Source organism: Mercurialis annua, linkage group LG6, assembly GCF_937616625.2.
Source record: "Mercurialis annua linkage group LG6, ddMerAnnu1.2, whole genome shotgun sequence".
NCBI classification, from domain to species: domain Eukaryota; kingdom Viridiplantae; phylum Streptophyta; class Magnoliopsida; order Malpighiales; family Euphorbiaceae; genus Mercurialis; species Mercurialis annua.
Genome location: NC_065575.1, coordinates 46,812,420 through 46,833,007, shown reverse-complemented (window position 1 = coordinate 46,833,007; position 20,588 = coordinate 46,812,420). Strand labels below are relative to the sequence as shown.

At 34.5% G+C, this 20,588-nt stretch overlaps 2 protein-coding genes and 1 long non-coding RNA gene across 3 annotated transcripts; 2 read left to right on the top strand and 1 right to left on the bottom strand.

Moving 5' to 3' along the window:
- The first annotated feature begins 860 nt into the window (after positions 1-860).
- On the top strand, positions 861-5,884 carry LOC126687968 (uncharacterized). Its single transcript, XM_050382520.2, has 2 exons — positions 861-1,710; positions 1,794-5,884. Exons 1-2 carry the CDS (start codon positions 861-863, stop codon positions 5,882-5,884), a joined length of 4,941 nt encoding a protein of 1,646 aa, XP_050238477.2.
- A 49-nt stretch (positions 5,885-5,933) lies between these two features.
- On the top strand, positions 5,934-7,261 carry LOC130015722 (uncharacterized). Its single transcript, XR_008791054.1, has 2 exons — positions 5,934-6,684; positions 6,846-7,261. It is a non-coding gene; the product is annotated as an uncharacterized LOC130015722 (long non-coding RNA).
- Positions 7,262-17,272: 10,011 nt separating this feature from the next.
- Positions 17,273-19,535, bottom strand: LOC126687353 (ethylene-responsive transcription factor 2-like). The gene is made up of 2 exons (XM_050381894.2): positions 18,514-19,535; positions 17,273-17,594 (listed from the first exon to the last, which is right to left on the bottom strand). Exon 1 carries the CDS (start codon positions 19,386-19,388, stop codon positions 18,516-18,518), a length of 873 nt encoding a protein of 290 aa, XP_050237851.1. The 5' UTR covers positions 19,389-19,535; the 3' UTR covers positions 17,273-17,594; positions 18,514-18,515.
- Between the last annotated feature and the right edge of the window lie 1,053 nt (positions 19,536-20,588).

Genomic DNA, 20,588 nt, shown 5'->3' with positions numbered 1-20,588 from the left:
GATTAGTGTTTTAGAAATATTCATATGTTCTTGTTTTCTTCCGTTTGTATAAATAATCGAACTTAATTCTATTAGTTTTAAATATTTAATTTTAATTCTATTAATTTTAAATGGTTGCTTGCTTGCGTTTGTAGCAATAAATATTTGATCTTATAAATTTATTAAATTTAAATATTAGATTCTGAGAATAAATTAAGATGAATGTTTCGATCTAACGTGACTCATACAACTAATTTTTTTCATTATTGTTTTTAAATTTTTCTTATTATATCTTCTTTATCTACATATTTTACAATGGTAAAGAATAAATCATGAAGTTAATTTGAAATATGATAACCAAAAAAAATTGAAACAAATAAAAATGAAAAGAAATAGAAAACAAAAAGATATACAAAAGAAAAAATTCGCAGTTAAGAAAAAGTTGAAAAATTGGAAATTCAAGGGGGTAAATTGGAGAAATAAAAAAAAATAAAAGAGAAAATATACAAATGAAAAAAAATGTAAGGCAATTACGTTGTGACTTGTGAAGAAGACAAAATTGAGAAGTAAAAACACCTAATGACATAATTGAAATTTATATAATATCAAAAATGGTATGATAAGAATAAAAATGGCAAATTAGTAATAAATGACAAATAAAAGATATAGTTTGGAATCCAAAATCACTGTTCCTGCTACAGTGATTTGGGTCCAACTTTAATGTATTAGATAGATGTGACATTGGCTAAGATGCACAAGGATTGTTAACTGTAGTTGCTTATTAGCTACATAAGATTATACAGGCAGAAAGGTTACTTATTAGCTAACTAAAATTATACATGCAAGAAGCTTAAGGGGAAGAAGCTTCGTTTGGTCCATGGATGCAGGTGACATCCCGTAGAAGGAAACCCGTCCAACAAGCCACTAATCAAGGGATTAACGGTAACAAATCCTCAGGGTCAAGATTTGACAGTATTGCCAATTTGGATGATGCTAATCAAGGAAAATCCACCATGTTTGCTATTGCCAATATTCTCCAGCCTGATTTGGCTAAGGAAGACTTGAGATCCCTCAATAGGCAGAATAACATTAATGATTCTCATCCTCCCCTGCAAGGTAAGTCTTCCAATCAAATTATTAATAACACCAATTCTAAGTCCATGTCATCTATTAACATGCAGGGCCATGCAATAAGGAATAATAGTAAAGCTCAAGGAAATTCTCTCAATGACAGGGCTAAAAATAAATTAGCTAGTCCCGTTTTACCCTCTAGCAAAAATATACATTACCTGCCCATACAATCCTATGCAGAAGACGTATCCCCTACTGATGTTGTCCACAATATTACCAATGCCTCCTCTAGCTCTTTTTCTCCGCTCCTCCAAATCAGTACCACCCTGGACCCATGCAAACATTCTGCTGTCTCCATCTCCACTCCTCCTGCGCTCTTTGCCGATCTCTCTACCTCAAATATCTCGTCTCCAAGGGACAAATTCAATGCCAAAAGCAAAGTTAAATCTCAAAGCCATTGGAAAGTAAAGATCAATAAAAACTCCAAAAGTAGTATTAAAGTTAGGAAGAAGAAGGAAACCACCCTTCCTCCAAATTCCTCTTTTACTGATCTGATGTTGGAGATGAGCAATCCCGTCTCAGACAACAGCTTAGAGAATGATGGTATTATACATTCCAACATGGCTGGCGGCGATCCGTCCCTTGCGACCGACCACATCAGTATGTAATGCTGGTTTGCTCTCCTCTCCTCTACTCTTTTTTGTTATTTATGAATCTTAAATTTTTTATATGGAACTGCCAAGGGGCAGCTAAAACCAATTTTTTACGAACTTTTCGTTCCTTCCGTGACTGTTATAATCCGTCGCTTGTTGTCCTTGTTGAGCCGAGAATTTCAGGTCCAAAAGCTGACAAGGTTATCAAGCGCTCTGGTTTTGACTTCTCTCATCGCGTGGAAGCTCAAGGTTTTTCCGGGGGTATTTGGATACTTTGGAAGCCTGAAGTTCATGTCTCGGTGCTTGTCAATCACCGCCAATTTATCCATACTAATATCACTTATGGTGCCTGTAACGAGCAATTTCTTTTTACTGCTGTTTACGGCAGCCCTCAACCCTTTGGCCGTCGCTCTCTGTGGAATGACCTTTCTGCGCTTGGCATCGCTACTAATGTCCCTTGGCTCCTGGCCGGAGACTTCAATGCCATTTTGAATTCCAACGATAGAAAAGGTGGATCGCGTCTCAGGTGCTTAGGTTGCCCTTACTTCAACAATTTCATGGATTCCAACGCCTTAGCTCAAATTGACTTCGTTGGCCCTGCTCTCACCTGGAGAAGGGGTAATCTCCTTCAACGTCTGGACAGAGCCTTATGCAATGATACCTGGCTCAAAAGATTTCCTGATGCTCTTACCCATCATCTCCCGAGAATCAACAGCGACCACAGGCCCATCCTCGTGAATCTTAACATTAACAATCATAGTGTTCAAGGAAACAAACCCTTCCGGTTCCTTGCCTCTTGGATCACTCACAATGACTTTCAACAAGTGGTTGCCAGTGGATGGAACAACAACTTTTCGCTTCAGGAGAATGTGCATCAGTTTACTGTCAATATTCGAAATTGGAACACCAATGTCTTTGGTAACGTTTTCAAGCAAAAGAAGAACCTTATGGCTAGAATTTCTGGAATTGAAAAATACTTGGAGTCTCGCCCTTCTCAGTTTCTCACCACGCTGGAATCTCAACTGCAAAATGAGCTCGCTGAAGTTCTTTTGAGGGAAGAAGCCCTTTGGATTCAAAAATCGAGAAGCGATTGGATTATGTTCGGGGATAGAAATACTTCCTACTTTCATGCTAAATTTATTTCGAGAAAGAAGAAGAACCAAGTTAACATGCTCAAGGACTCCAATGGCATCTGGCATAATGACGAGACCTTCCTCCGCAACTTGGCTGTCTCGTTCTACATCAAGTTGTTCACTGAAGATGTCATTAACAGGCCTATCTATGATTACCGTGGGTTCTTTCCTCTTATTGATAATGCTTTAACCAACAATCTGTCGAGAGAAATCACTAAGGAGGACATCCATCGTGCTCTCTTTCAAATGATGCCTTGGAAGTCGCCTGGAATTGACGGCATCCCCGCTGGTTTCTACCAAAATCAATGGCCTGTGGTGGGCATCTCGGTTTGCAACTTAATCAAGCGTATTTTTCAGAATGGGGAAATGGACAATGATCTTAATAGAACCCTCATATCTCTCATCCCTAAATCTGTCAAGCCAGAGACGATCAAAGATTTTAGGCCTATAAGCTTATGTACTGTTATGTACAAATTGGTGACCAAAATTATCACCAACAAGCTTAAACCTATTATGCCGCTCATCGTTAGTCCCACTCAAGTCAGCTTCATCGAGGGTCGCAATATCACAGATAATATTATCATAGTCCAAGAAGTCATTCACTTCATGAGAACTAAAAAGGGAAAAAAAGGGTGGTTTGCTATCAAAGTGGATCTCGAGAAAGCATTTGATTGTCTTAATTGGGATTTCATCAAAGACACTCTTGTTGATGCTAGGCTTCCTAATAATCTTGTCACGTTAATCATGCACTGTGTCTCTAGCTCTCACATGAATCTTTTGTGGAACGGATCAATTTCTGAGGAGTTTAAACCATCGAGAGGAATCCGTCAGGGGGATCCCCTTTCGCCTTACCTTTTTGTCTTATGCATGGAGCGTCTTTCCCATCGAATCTGCTCTGCAGTTCACAATGGTGATTGGGCCCCTATTAAATTAAACAGAACTGGTCCTAACTTATCTCATCTTTTTTTTGCAGATGATTTGATCCTTTTTGGCCAAGCGACGGAAGATCAAAGCCACACCGTCAATGCTATCTTGGAGGAATTTTCGCTCTCCTCTGGTCTGCGTGTCAGCTTGAACAAAACGCAAATCTTTTTTTCAGCTAATGTGGAATTTCAGAAAGCTGAACAGATCAGTAATTTACTTGGATTTCAAAGAGCGCATGACTTGGGGAAATATCTTGGAGTTCCTTTGCTTCACTCTCGTGTTACCAAAGAGACTTATGCTTTCATTGTCAACAAAATTAAGCACAAACTTTCTGGTTGGAATTCTAGTCTTTTATCCTTGGCGGGTAGGCTATCCTTAGCCAAATCTGTCTTGATGTCCATTCCGGGCTACGCTATGCAAACCACCTCTCTTCCTAATGGGCTTTGTGATCAAATTGATCGTTTAGTCCGGAACTTTGTTTGGGGGAATCACAATGGCAGCCATAAACCAAGTCTTGTTAATTGGGAGGTTATGTGCTCTCCTTGTAGTAATGGCGGAGGAGGCATCCAAAAGCTCAAAAATCAGAATAAAGCTTTTTTAATGAAGATTGGCTTCAACGTCATCGCTAAACCTGAGCTCTTTTGGGTTCAAGTTGTCAGGAATAAATATGGCTGGACACGTAACAATAACTCCTGCAATATTAAGGGCCCTTGTTCTGTTTTGTGGAGAAACCTGCACCATCTTTGGCATAATATCTCTTATGGTACTCATTGTGCTCTCGGAGATGGCCGCATCATCAACTTTTGGAGCGACAATTGGGTCGCTGACCTGGGGCCTCTCAGACTCCTCGCCTTTTCCCCTTTGCAGGACAGCGAGCTTACGAAGAAGGTGATTGATTTTACTGCTAATGGAGCTTGGAATTGGAAACTCTTTGAAAATTTGGTTCCTTCTTCTGTACTCCTCCATATTGCTGCTGTGCATCCCCCCTCTGCGTCTGCTGGTCCGGATGAGACCTATTGGGGTCTCTCGAGTAATGGTGTCTTCAGTGTTAATTCTGCATACAAAATGCAGGAAAATTTCTATTGCGATAATGATAGAGCCAAATGGAGAAGTATTTGGCAATGGCCAGGAGCGCCTAGAGTCAGAACTTTACTTTGGTTAGCTGCTAACAACAAGTTGTTAACCAATTTCGAGCGTTGCCGGAGACACATGACAACTGATGCGTCGTGCTTTCTCTGTGGCCACCACTCCGAAGACACCGACCATGTCTTGAGACATTGCGTTTTTGCTAGGGAAGTTTGGCGCAAAATTCATCTTATTAATTGCCTTAACATTAGAAATGATTTTTTTACTTCTCCTTTTGATAGTTGGTTGTTCAATAATCTGCAGAATCATTCTAACTCGAGGAATGGTAATTGGTCTACCACGTTTGGCCTAACCCTTTGGAGTCTCTGGCTCCACCGCAACAACCTCGTATTCAAAGATGAGAGATGCAGCTCGGATTCGGTAGCTCAGAAAATCAAATGCTTAGTGGATTATACCACCCAAGCCCAGCGTTTTGCCATCCTCTCTAATCCAGGCTTGGGTAACAAAAAGGAGCATCTGATCTGTTGGACTCCGCCTCCCACCCATGTGCTCAAAATTAATTCCGATGGAGCTGTTCGCTTACCGGATAACAAAGCCGCTTCGGGAGGTATTGCTCGTGATAGTACAGGTAGCTGGGTTTTCGGCTACAGCAGGCTGATTGGCCACTGTTCAGTCCTTCAATCAGAGCTTTGGGGCGCTCTCGACGGGCTTGACATCGCTTGGAACAAAGGCTTCCGCAACGTTATTCTTGAAATGGACAGCAAGCTTGCTGTTGATGCCATCGCCAAGAACAGGTCTCCTACCAATGCTAATTCCAACCTGTTGAATGCCATCAGATGCATCTTGAATCAAGACTGGCAAGTTCACATTTGTCACATTCATCGTGAAGGAAATCGCAGTGCTGATAGTATGGCTAGCCAAGGCTTCTATCATAATATGGGCCTGACCATCTACGACAACATGCCACAAGACGTTGCTCACTGTTTTATGGATGATTTAGCGGGTGTTTCTCTACCCCGTATGTGTAGATCGCTTTAGCCTTCTTCTGGCCTTGGCCTTTCATCTCTTTCAAAAAAAAAAAAAAATTATACATGCAAAACCTTATTGTTTTAAGTTAGCTGACTACATATCTATAAGTGGATTTTGAGATTGTCACATGCTTTTGTTTAGTTACTGATTATATTATCACTTGTATCATTCATCCTATGTCCATTAATAACAGATACTCCCAGTAATGCTGGATGTTGTACAAACAATCAAAAGTTACTTGAGGATCGTCTTTGAGAGTGAAATAATATATTTTTTTCTTCTAATGAAAATTTCTTTTTGTAACAATCATTATGAGGTTATTGTTTTAATATTTATTTTTATTGACAGATCTAGGACTTCGACAGCCTAGGCTGGAAGGAGAAAAGTACTTATCAATTGTTGATGAGTTCATGTAAGTTGCATTCACACCTTGGTCCAATGTTATCGTACAGGTCTGTTTCTTTCTGAAAAAGGCGCTAGAGGAGGTCTTTGTGTGTTGTAACTCTGTTTTTGATATATTATCAGTTTGAGGATTTTCCAATGAAGTGGGCATTTGAAACACTGCAAAGATATAATAAAACGTTTTGCATGTTTAACGATGATGTACAAGTTAGTAAAGTTGTGGTATATTGCTAGTTTATTTGTATTCTAAATCTGTTGGCAAGAAACTTTCATGAGCATTGTTGCAATGATGGCAGTTAGCTCAAGTACGACCATTGCACTTGCCAGATTTCTGGGAGCTATGAGAGCTCAAGGACGACCATTGTCTGACTTCCAGAAACAAAAATATGTTGTAGTGGCTCTGGGAGGTATTTGGAAAATGTTTATCTTGATTAATTTAAGCAAAAGCTTGCCTGAAAATTTTTATTTTTTACCTTTGCTAATTTCTTGTTAACTTTTCTTATTTTGTTTAGATGGTATTTTAGTTTAAGGCTTTTTTTTATATGAAATCTGCTTCTGCAATTTGTAGCTTGCTTGTGGGCTTACAAAGATTCCAAAGGGAGAGATTGATGATATTGATACGTGCAGCTGATGCTAATAATTATTTGAATGGTGTTAAGTATGGAGAAGGCATTTACAAATTCTATGAGGGAGTAGTCAATGTTATTTCAAGTTATGATCCTTCTTGAGGAAGAAGGAGTTGAAGTAGTTAGTGCCAGTTCTAAAAAATCTTTGGATATTGATCATCACTAGTATAAATTTAGTGAAGTTATCAATTTAGTTTTTATTGTCAGGTATATAGGGGTTTCAAGAAGCAAATATGTGATATTTTAATTTGTTGTTAGCAACCATTATAGATATTAAGTTTCTGTTTCAATGGTGCTCTAATGCTGTATATCAATTTGTTTGTTACACATGGATTTTAATAAAATTTATGATTAAATATGGATTATGTATTTCCTTTTCTTTCCTTCTTTGTTATAAGATAGTGTTATGAACGCATTAAAAGAATAAAAAATGAAAATGTAAATGGAAAAAAAAATTAAACAATACTTTTAGCGACCGTAATTTAAAATTTAATGAAGAAATTTTTTAACAATTAGCGACCGGAATATTGGTCGTTGAAAGTAACTTAGCGACCGGATTTTTATCCGGTCGTAATAAGTTTTTGCGAAGGGATATTAATTTTCCGTCCTAATTACTTTTTACAGCGGAGCCTATTACGACCACATGCGACGGGAAATTTACCTTCGCAACTGATCAATCGCGACCGAAATATAACTTTTAGCGACCACTTTTTCCTTCGCTAAAAAGTCATTTTCTTGTAGTGTGTGTTGAGCGGGTTCCAACTATAAAATGAGACCTTTAAATATTTTATATTTAGATTAATCTCAACTTTAACTGGATAGGTCACCTACGGAAGATAAATCTTTTGCCCTAAATTTCAAACAGCCGCATTATGATCTTTTAAGAAGATTTTTTCTTGCTTAATTAGAGTTTGATGCTTCTAACAGATTTTCATTCTGTCTTTATAAGTATGGGCCGTTTATAATCAATTTCTTTTGTCTTTTATTCTCAATGTCAAACTTTTGCGAAAGAGATATTAAATAAACTTTAAATGGGCATCATATCAGTACATAAATGATTGTTTAGTAACGACTTATTATAATAATTATTATAACTTTCTGATTTGATTCAGATTTGTAATCTTTTCGGCTCTCATTTTGCCATTTTTTCTTGTGAATGTGCTCAATATAAATATCATTTATTAAAAAAAATTATAATATATAGATTTCTATAATGATCATTTTAATGTTATTTTTAAATATAATTATTTTACAACAATTAATAAAATTATTATAAAAGTATATTTTTAATAACGATTATATATCTGTGTCATGTGTGTGTTGGAGAACGCTTGTGGAAAGAATAGAATGCACAACCTAACAAAATATTGCTTAGCTTATACCATTTAAGTTATATCTGGGGAAAAGTCCAAATCGACTACTAGTTTAATAAAAGGTTTGAATTAAATTACAACGGAAAAATTCAATTTGACTGCTATTATAAAAATTAAAAAATTTGAATTAAAGTACAATAATTAATAAAGGTTTGAATTTTTTCACCATTGGGTTATTTTTAAAAGACTCTTACTTAACGCCTAGTGAAATCGTTGATGAAAAAGTTTTTTTTTTTAAACTAAATGCGTGCCCTATCTGAAATTTTAGTCCGTCTTCGTCACTGGTTATATCTCATTAATTTGCTTTTAACTTTTAGATAACAAGATACATAATTGATTAGTTGTGGCATTTGATTTGTCGCATCATATCGTCCTATGGTTTTTACGCCATCTACAAATTTCTGAGTTTTTGAATGGTGATGTAATTCCAAAAAAAAAAAAGGTGAAAAATAAAATTGGCAATTTCAAAAAATTTGTGATATAATTACAATTAGTATAAAAGTGATGATTTTATATGTGATTAACCCTTTATTATATAATTGCTGACCAGATATGTAGTCATGTGTGTACAGGGATGACAATAGGTCAGGGTGGCGATGGGAAAGCTGCCCCCATCTCCACTGCTATGGAAAATTTGCATCTCTATATATCCTCATTACATGGATGAAACTATTTCCTTAGAAATTTTCGTTCTCCGTATAATTTAATATAAACATTTAAATATATTTTTTTATTTTTAACCATCCAAAAATATCCCTTTTTTTAATTTTTTTTGTTTATCGCCCAAACTTTCAAAATCTTTAATTTTAGCTTATTTTTTATTTTTCAGTTTCAATTATAACTATTTATTTAAATTTGAGCGGAAAAAATTTGATATACGGTTCATATTATTTCATATTTAGAATTTTTGATGGTAAAAGAATAAATTAGAATGATATGAAACAATATATGAAGGACATATTTATATATGTTTTTCGTTTTAATTTGAACAAATGACTAATTAAAATTGAAAAATGAGAATATGGATGGAGAAAGATCGTTCCCTCGTCACTATACCTGTGAGGGTAATTAATGAGGTTATTTTGCCTAATTGGGCCGATCTCCATGGGGAACGGAGAATTCCATCCTCATTATCATTCCTATGTGTATTTTTTTTATCAGGAATAAAAATTTCATTCAAAATAGACAAATACGTACAACAGAGCTCCTGGAAGAAGAAGTAACAGAAATTACAGAGTACAAATAAAAAACTACAAGAAACAAAAATGAAATATAAGTTCATTACCTAACTAAATAATGGAAAGATGTCAAATGAATATATCTTCTTGCTAGACTTAATATAGAAAGAAGATCTACAAGTGATAAAATTACCGAAGATCCACTGATACTCATTTGAAAGTTAGGTAAAATCTAGATTTCTTTAATGATAAATTGTTGTAGAGATTTAATTCTCTTGGACCACAAAAATCCAGCATCTCTACTCCAGAAGGTGAAGAAGACATAAATTTTAAGTTAATCAAATTTAATCCAACTAAAATATATATTAAAGTAGAAATAAATTTTAGAACTGGATAAAAATAGTTAAGGAAAAAAAACTAAAACTAAATAAAACTTGTATTTAACTACTTTTTCCGTCCTAATAAAGTTGTCCCATCACACAATTTATAAAAAATAATTAATATTATAATTTTGGCTTAATTGCACCAAAAATCACCAACTTTCGCGTGCTTTTGGTATTTAACATAATCGTTTTTCTTGGCATATTTAACATTAACTTTCATTTTTTGGCATATTTGTCGACGAGACCATTTTGGATGAAAAACAACGTTGTTTTAGATGTAAAATGACGCCGTTTTGCATCTAAACCAGCATAATTTTTTTAAAGGCTAAATTGCTCCAAAAATCACCAACTTTCACGTGTTTTTGGTATTTGACACAAACTTTTAATTTTGGCATATAAATACACGAACTATCAATTTTTTGCATATATAACACGGGCACCGTTTTTTGATATAAAACGGCACCGTTTTTCACTTAAAACAGCACCGTTTTTCACCTAAAACGGAAACTTGGTCATATATGCAAAAAAAATGATAGTTCGTGTATTTATATGCCAAAATTAAAAGTTCGTGTCAATACCAAAAACACGCGAAAGTTGGTGATTTTTTGTGCATTTAAGCCATTTTTAAACGAAACGCAACCGTGGACAAATATGCCAAGAAAAAAAGATTATGTTAAATACAAAAAACACGTGAAAGTTGGTGATTTTTGGTGCAATTAAACCTATAATTGTTTTCTATTTTTTTCTACACTCTTTTTTTATTATTATGTCCACTTACTTTTTTTTACTTATAATTTTTAATTATAACAATAAATAATATTTTATTAGTGGGTTTAAATAAGAGTGTTATACAAAAAATAATTATAAAAAATAATTATAAAATTGAAATAAAAAATATAAAAGTAGTTGACAACTCTATTACAATAGAGAAATGGATTGGGATTCCATCAAATTTAAATGAATTTAAAGGGGTCATGTTCACGATCTACACAGTTTATTTTAATATGAAGAGTATAGATTAATTTGATAAAAATTGTACCTTTTTTATCTACACCGTTCAAATTGTGAACATGGCTCTCTCAAGTTCAAAATGAACTTGTGGAAATTCCAATCCAGAAAAAATATATAAAAGTTAAAATAAAAATAAAAAAGGAGCTATGTAAAATTAGGACAACAAGATAATAAGAGAATGGTGAAGAAAAGGTTTTCTGTGTGTATTGATATCAATGATATTACAAAGAATTTATAGGCTGATTACAAGACTATCTAGGAAATATAATAGAGCTAATTCTTAGCCTAATATAACGTGATTAGCCTAAGTTATAGGGATTACAATATCTGCTAACTAAGGAAAGCAATATTACAGCAATTACTTCTTAATCTTCTTAATACTCCCCCTCAAGTTGGAGAGTGAATATCGTGAAGTCCCAACTTGTGACGTAATGCTAAAAACTGCTCTTTTCCTAAAGCTTTTGTGAAGATATCCGCTAACTGAAAGTGTGAGGGAACATATGAAGGATTGATCATTCCAGCTTGTAATTTCTCTCGAACTATATGGCAATCTATTTCGATATGCTTCGTTCGTTCGTGAAAAACAGGATTTGCTGCAATATGTAGTGCTGCTTGATTGTCACAGAGCAATGGCGTAGGAGACGTTTGTAGAACTTTCAAATCTTGCAATATAAATCGTAACCAAGTGAGTTCTAAACATGTATTTGCCATAGCCCGATATTCAGCTTCCGCCGATGATCTAGAAACGGTAGTTTGTTTCTTCGATTTCCATGAAATGAGAGAGTTCCCAAGAAAGATACAATATCCTGTAACCGACCTTCGTGTAATGCGACATCCGCCCCAATCTGAATCACAAAAAGCTTTTAAAATAAGATTGTTAGTAGATGGTAGTAATAAACCTTGACCTGGTGCATCCTTTATGTATTTGAGTATTCGAATGGCAGCATCCCAGTGGGGTTTGCGAGGTTCATGCATGAATTGGCTCAAAGTTCGAACAGAGTAAACTATATCCGGTCTTGTGACGGTGAGATATATCAACCTTCCAACCAATCTTCTGTATTTAGTTGGATCACTCAACAAGTCCCCATCTAAAGAAGTAAATTTCAGATTTTGTTCCATTGGAAATTTTTCCGGACGTGCACCTGTAAGACCCGAATCTTGCAAAATATCCAAAGCATATTTTCTTTGAGACATGAATATTCCTTTCTTCGATCGTGAAAATTCAATTCCTAAAAAATATTTCAAGTCTCCAAGATCTTTAATACAAAAATGGTTCAGAAGAAACCTTTTGATGTTTTTAATTTCTTGTAAATCATTTCCTGTCAAAAGAATATCGTCAACATAAATAAGAAGTGCAGTAAAAGTGTTACCTTGAACCTTTGTGAAGAGAGAATAATCAGCTTTTGATTGTTGATAGCCTGCTTTTAATAAAACATTTGACAAGGTGGAAAACCAATTTCTCGATGCTTGTTTGAGACCGTAAAGAGATTTGTTAAGTCGACATACACTGTTCTCCCCCTGTCGACGAAGACCAGGTGGTGTTTCCATGTATACAACTTCATGTAAATCACCATGAAGAAAAGCATTTTGCACATCTAATTGATAAGTATACCAATGTCGAGCAGCAGCAACAGTGAGAAGGCAACGAAGCGTAGTGAGTTTAGCTGTGGGTGAAAACGTTTCTTGATAATCAACACCTTCAACTTGGGTGTATCCTTTGGCGACAAGACGCGCCTTGTAACGTTCAATGGTCCCATCAGATTTGTATTTAATTTTGTAGACCCATCGACAACCAATTGGTTTGTGTCCAACAGGTAAAGGAACTACACTCCATGTGTTATTGTTTTGCAGTGCTTCTAATTCCACATTCATGGCTTGCTGCCATTTTGGATCAAGAATAGCTTCGGCATATGATTTGGGCTCGTTGGATCCTGTAATATTAGCTAGAAAAGCACGATGTGTAGAAGAAATGCGAGAAAATGAAAGAGATTCTGAGATAGGATATCTCGTACCTTTTGTAGAACTTGAGAACGAAGTAGACTGATTGACTTGAGGAGACACTACATAGTCTTTATGCCATATAGGACGCTGCTTGGAACGGGTAGACTGGCGAATAGATTCAGAAGTGTTGGATTGAGTTGTATGAGCGTCCAATTGAGGAATTACGTCGGATTGATCAAGAGGAGTAGGTACTTGTGTGGTGGATATTGGTGCATCAACGTTCGTTGGCTCAGTTTCATGTGTCGGAGGAGATGAATCATTTGTTATAAATGGTTCAGTATGTGCCCATTCTTGTACAATATCACCTGAGTGAGGTGTTAAACTTGTTGAAGCGGAAGAGTAAGGAAAAGTGGTCTCACAAAATCGAACATCTCGACTGACAAGAAATTGTTTGTTATCCAAATCATAAAGTTTATATCCTTTTTGACCAGTAGGATAGCCAACAAAGATACAACGCTTTGCACGAGAATCAAATTTACTAATTGGATGAACAACAGTCGCATAACATAGGCAACCAAACACTCTTAAATGATCAAATGATGGTGGATATTTATATAACAATTCAAAAGGTGATTTATTAGATAATAATGGAGATGGAAGTCGATTAATAAGATAAACAGCAGTTAATACACATTCACCCCAAAAATTAAGTGATAAGTGAGATTGAAAAAGCAATGCACGAGCAACGATAAGTATGTGCCGATGTTTTCGCTCGACAACTCCGTTTTGTTGTGGAGTATAAATGCAAGTGCGTTGATATTCTATGCCATGTGCTTGGAAAAAACTTTTCATGGAGAGAAACTCAGAACCATTGTCCACTCTAATGGCTTTAACACAAACATGAAATTGGGTATGCACAAATTCAATAAAAGATTTCAAAAGAGGTTGTGTTTCAGATTTATGTTGCATAAGAAATATCCATGTGCATCTTGTGAAATCATCTACAATAGTAAGAAAGAAACGTGCCCCTGAATGTGTAGTTGTTTTATGTGGTCCCCAAATGTCACAATGTATCAATTCAAAAATGTTATGAGTTGAGATAGAACTTAAAGAAAAAGGAAGTCTAGTTTGCTTAGCCATAGGACAAACAGTACAATTATTATCATAAGAAAATTTGTTTAAAGGTAAAAATGAAGAAACCAATTTGAGACGAGCTGGTGAGGGATGTCCAAGTCGCATGTGCCACAGATTAGAAGCGTATGAAACGTGATAAGAGGTATGCGTCCTCTGCAACGGAGACATGTAGTATAAACCATTGTATTGTTTACCCAAGCCAATCATCTTCCCTGAATTCAAGTCCTGCAAAACGCAAAAAGAAGGGAACAAAATGGCACAACAGTTTAGAGCACTAGTAACTTTGCTAGCGGACATCAAATTTAAGTTAAAATTGGGAACGCATAGAACATCATCTAGAGTTATGTTTGAATTAAATGGGACTGTCCCCATTGAAGTAATAGGAACAGTAGATCCAGTTGGTAAATTGACAACAGGCATGGAGGGAGGCTTTGATTTTGTGAGGAGTACAGGGTCAGAAATAATATGATCAGTAGCCCCACTATCCAAAATCCAAGGTTTCATAAAAGCAAAATTATTAATTGAAGCATTTGAGGAAGAGGAACAAGACAGACCTGTTGCATTTGCATAAGCATTATTGTTACCAGAAGTTTGATTTTGAGACATCATAGAAAAGGCTTGAGCAAGTTGTTGCAGTTGTTCCGTGGATAGGCCATTGAGAGAAGAATCGTGAGCCTTAACATCCAACTGAGAGGAGTTTGTAGCATTGGCAACTGGAGAAAAATTATTGCGGTATCCACGTTGTTGCTGTTGTTGCTGTGACTGATTTTGTCTATTGTTATCATTTCTTTTGTTAAGAACCCATGTCCCTTTTTTGTATTTGCAAAAATCTTCAGTATGACCTTTCTTGCCACAGAATTTGCATTGAAATTTCAGAGTTTTGCAATTGTCAATAGTGTGACCTTCTCTATTGCAGTGATCACATCGTTTATCTCTGAGATTATTTGGAAAACCATTATTTCTGCCTTGAATAGCAGCAGCAATGGAAAATGTTTCAGTCGGTTCAGAGGTCATTTGTCGTTGTGTTTCATCTTGGACGACAAGAGAGTAGGCTTGACGTATGTTGGGTAATGGTGACATCATCAAGATATTTGTGCGGACGTGATTGTAAGTATCGTTCAGACCCATCAGAAATTGCATCAATCTATCTTCTTCTCTTTGATCGTTATGCGCTTTCATTTGGTTGCAGTTGGGAAATATTTGATAATTTTCCAATTCATCCCAAAGACTTTTAATTTTTGTAAAATAGACTGGAACAGTCATGGTACCTTGTGTTAAAGTAGCCAGAGATTTTTTGATTTGGTATATCGTCGGTGCATTATTTTGTGAAAATTGATCTTGAAAATCTTCCCATACCTTTTGAGCCGTCTTGGCATGAACAACTCCTTGAGCTAAATCAGGTTCAACAGCATGTGTTAGCCATGATAAAATCAAACTATTGCATTGATTCCATACGGCATATTCTGTTGGCTTTTCAGTTTCTGAAGGCGGTTGAATAGTTCCGTTGATAAATCCAATCTTGTTTTTGGCTGTGAGAGCATGTATCATAGACTTGCTCCATGATGAATAATTAGAGCCATTTAGTTTAATTGGAACAAGAATATGCCCAGGCTGATCTGAAGGATGAATGCAATATGGGTTTGATAAATCCATAAGAGCCATATTTTTATTTGCTAAAGAAGAAAATCAAGAACCAGAACCTTGCTCTGATACCATGTAAAATTAGGACAACAAGATAATAAGAGAATGGTGAAGAAAAGGTTTTCTGTGTGTATTGATATCAATGATATTACAAAGAATTTATAGGCTGATTACAAGACTATCTAGGAAATATAATAGAGCTAATTCTTAGCCTAATATAACGTGATTAGCCTAAGTTATAGGGATTACAATATCTGCTAACTAAGGAAAGCAATATTACAGCAATTACTTCTTAATCTTCTTAATAAGCTAAGATTTTGGATTTAAGAGGATAGGAATGCGATTTTTAGCGAAAAAGAAAGACCAAAAATCACCTTCCATAAAAAGGAGTTGGCGGCTGGGACCAAAAAGAAGATACAGGAGAGAGCCCTTCTAGGATTCCAAACAAATTGTTTTAATTATATTCCTTTGTTTCCAAATTTACGAAAAGAATCGATATGATCATAAATAATTCTGTCTTATATGTACTTGTCTTTTATAATCAACTTCTTTTGTTTTTTCTTTTGGTTTCTTTTTTAATTGAAAATAGTAGCTTCATTAAGAACGACCAAAATTATTGGTAGCAATTGAAAAGCTACGTAACCAGTCGGAAGCGGCTTTTTCAACAAACATTGTTAATGCTATCCGCATGATAATTAATAGGGAGGTAAGTAGTTCATATTTGCAGAGAAGCTAATTTTACGGCGGATCATCTAGCATCAATTAGTGATGATTTCATTATTGGTAGTTTGTATCATGAAAGACAAGTACATATACATCATTGCTAATTAGTGATGATTTCATTATTGCTAATTTTAATGCCTCCGTCGAGTCTTGTGGCCTGCATCTTGCATGATCTCCATGGCATTTTTTATGATAGAAATGTGAGTGTCTAGTTGTTTTAGACCGTCTCTTCCCATTGTACCAAAAAGAAACATATAACACGGCATAAATAAAATTTAAAGGTTGATAATCTGAAAAAGTTGCACCTCACAACAAAAAAAAGCTAGCTTGTTTTGCATAAAAGAATTAACCTCATAAATATTATTATTTCTGTCACAAATTAATAAACAGTTTAAAATTAATATAATATTAAAATTTAAATTCTTTAAATCAAATCAGTTAATTAATATTTGTCCTTAGTTAATATATTAATAACTTGTGTCCTTTTATTTTTTTAAGACACTCCTTTATAGTTAGTACGATGTATTTGATAAATATTTAATAAAATAATAATTGGGTATGTGTATAAAATTTCAGATAAAAAAATAGTGTTTATCAATTTTAAATGAATGAAAAAGAACATAACAGCCTGCAATCTTCATTTATAAACTCAAATTAGAATTATCTTACACCTTGAAAGTTAGAGCTATAAAAACAACTATGGAGTCCATCTGATCTCCACACAAATATGTGGTCAAAGAAATCGTTCAATCCAACTTATCTTATTTCCAAAACTTATGTAGTAGCAAAATTCATTTCAAAATTTCTGTATATTACGGTTTTTATTCGGTTCATCTTTACCTGAATTTCAGACATTACTTGATTTTTATACAAACAAAAAATAGCTACAAAAAGTTTCTTTAAATGTGCTATATAATGTATATTCTAATATGAATGTAAATACGGATTTTATATCTAAAAATATATAATAATTATATTTGCTCTGCCTAAATTGGTGGAGTACAAAGGCAAGAAACATATACCTGACAAGACCATGTCTTCTTTACCAAAAAAAACCATAACCATAACCCTAACCCTAGCAATGAAGATGAAGATGAATCAGAATATAAATGCTTTGGGTTTCATCATCTAGATTATAATCATGATATATAGGACGTCCTTTATCAGCTAAACTGAGTGTGATCATCAGAATTCTGCGTATTAGAGCTTTTATATATCTCAAAATAACCTAACTCCAAAACTAAACCATCCATGCAACGTCAACAACAATCACATTTGTAGAAATTCCCAGCCAATTCTCTTTATCCCTGACATCGAATAAAACACATTGATTCAGTTAATGATTGATACACATATTTTATATATACTTTTTCATTATGCAATACGTGATTTAATGTCTTATTTTAAGATACTATGCTTGAAAAGGTGCGGTTTTATAAGTATGTTACAGTCGAAGCTTATCAGATTTGTCGCGGGAATTGGAAAAAATTCGGAAGAATTGTGCAGAAAATGAATTTTCTTGAGGTAGGACAATCAATAAAAACCTTGTAAACATTATATAAAACACATGACAAGCTATTTTTTTTTCTTTTACTTTTAATCCAAGGGGAAAGAGAGCATAAAAAGAGAACTTATAGCAAATTATTGTTTTTTTAAGATTCAAGCCGTCTCTTAAAATCACCACCGCCAATCTCTTCTGTTACAAAGTCTAGCATTATAGCATGCAGAATACCTTTTTAAGCACCTAAATTACAAATATGACGAACCATGAAAAAAATAATAGAGAAATTTGTTTAATTTTTCAGAAAGTGATTTGATTTTAGTAGGTAGAAGAAAAATAAGTGAAAAATATTAATTTTTGATATATGTTTGGAGAAAAATGGGAGAAGAATAGTAAAATGGTCCTCTTTATTTAATGTAGTGTAACTTGGTAGTCAAGTGGAAATTCTCTCTTCAGTTATAAAAGAATAGGCACAACTTACAATATTGAAATTTAGGCAAAAATTAAAATATAAGTAAAAGAAGGTACATAACGTGGGCTATTTTTAAGTGATTACGTTTAGATGATTTGGAAACCATGTGGACAATGATCACATGCATTTTTTTAAATTTTCAAAATCGGCACACTTGAAATAGAAAACTGAAAAATGGGCTGAATTGATGTTTTTAGAAGTTTGAGATATAAAGAAAAAGGGTAGAAAATAGAGTATTTTTGCATGATTTTACCTTTAATTTAATAAAGGATCTCCATATACACTTTGGTTTGAGTCGACTTGGCTAAATTGGCAATTGATGACTTGGCTAAACTGGTAAACATTCTTTGCTACCGCATTAGCTATTAAATTAATTGATTTTATTTTTTTTGTGGACTTTGGAGAATCATCATCTTGCTGGAGCTTATCCGACGTCGAAGACGAGGAACTCGGCGATAAAGAGGACTGTCCCGGCAAGCTACGCTTGTTAGTCACTCTAATCGGCTCATACTCAGTTGAGCCAATTAAATGAGGAAAGTTGAGCCTGGCTTTGGTACCTCGCATTTTATAAGCGGCTCTATCATAAGCAAATGCTGCATCTTCTGGTTTCTCGTAAGTACCAAGCCAAATTCGAGCTCCATGTCTCTTCGGATCTCTAATCTCCGCCGCATATGTGCCCCACGGCCTCCTCCTCACACCTTTAAATTTCTTCCTAGTGGTGACTGCTTCTCGAACACGACATTCTGTAGGTGGCAATATAGTAGTTTCCTGCAAATCATCAAGTTTAAAAGAAGGTGAACCAAGTAAAGTATCCAGTGAAGTGTTGTTTAGGGTTTCAAAATCATCTTCAAGTATCATAGGCAATGAGGTACTATTTATTACGGTTTCAAAATCATTTTCAAGTAAACTAAGTGGTGAGGTATTTGCTAGGGTTTCAAAATCATCTCTAGGTAAACTGTGTGGTGAGGTATTTGCTAGGGTTTCAAAATCATCTTCAAGAAAACTATATGGCGGGGCATTTGCTAGGGTTTCAAAATCATCTTTGAGAAGAAAATCTTGGATTGAATCTAAAAGAGTAGAAGAATCATCATTGGAAAAAGAAGTACTAATTTGTCCCATCATATCCATGATGAGAAGAAGGAAAAAGAAGAAGTTGGTAGTGGTGAATGTCACTAAACTGAGTTTTGAGTAAGTGACAGTGAAGCTGGTATATATAGTGAGTTTATTGTTTCCTGACAAATCAATTTGTGGTTCTTTTCCATGGAAAGTGATATCAGATTTTCTAATTGAATTATTTTTGGGTTTAACCAATAAATAATTATTAAATTATAATAAATTTAGTAATGAGTTATAGCTCAAATACAATAAACGCTAGGCAGCAATTTTGTTAGCTTATGAATTTTTTTTTTTTGATAAATTTAGCTTATGAATTATATTCCTCACACAAGCGTTTTCCCTCTCCCAACTATCAATTTCTTTTCTCTTATTATTTTCTTATTAAATATTATGATAAATTACTTCCTTTGAGTAATGTAAGCAATAGTGAATTTTAAATAAAGACAATGTAAAATTTCATCTTAAAAATTACTACAATCTACTCATCAAAAAAGATAATTTTTTTTTAAATGAGAATAATTTCCTTTTATAGGTTGATATTTGGAATACCCGTAACGTAGTTGTCCCATTGATGATTTGCCCATGTGATTGCTGGATATAAACCGAGTAGATAGATGACAAAAGGCTTCATACCACTTGTTCAGAACAAATTTGTTCATTCTAAACGCTTCCTTGTTCCAAATTATATAATTGAATTTGAATGGTTTATATAATTCTATCTGCTATTCCGTGATATAGAGACAGGCCAGGATATCTCCAGAAAGAAATTTATCATAGTTATTTATTGAGGTGAGGGGAGCTGATTCTCAAATCATGATGATAACAATTAGTTGGTAGGAATTAACTGCATTCTTTTGTTTTTAACAGATTTTCATTCTGTCTTTATAAGTATGGACCGTTTTTAATCAATTTCTTCTGTCTTTTCTTCTCTACGTCAAACTTTTGCGAAATAGATGTTAAATATACTTTAAATGTGCATTAATTATATCAGATGATTGTTTAGTAACGATTTATTATAATAATTATTAAAATTATTATAACATTAAGATTTCTATAATGATTATTTTAATATTACTTTTAAATATAATTATTTTATAACGAGTAATAAACTTATTATCAAAAACATATTTTTAATAACCAATAACGGAGGGAGGGGGTGACATGAGATGGCCATGACCCCCTCCAACTTTTTTAGATATTAAATTTAGTTTC

Bases quoted from the DNA above. Each gene is read 5' to 3' on its own strand.
- LOC126687968 (XM_050382520.2), top strand. From the start codon at position 861: ATGCAGGTGACATCCCGTAGAAGGAAACCCGTCCAACAAGCCACTAAT. The intron at 1,711-1,793 runs GTATGTAATGCT...GGAACTGCCAAG, and splicing joins CCTTGCGACCGACCACATCA to GGGCAGCTAAAACCAATTTT.
- LOC126687353 (XM_050381894.2), bottom strand. From the start codon at position 19,388: ATGGATATGATGGGACAAATTAGTACTTCTTTTTCCAATGATGATTCT.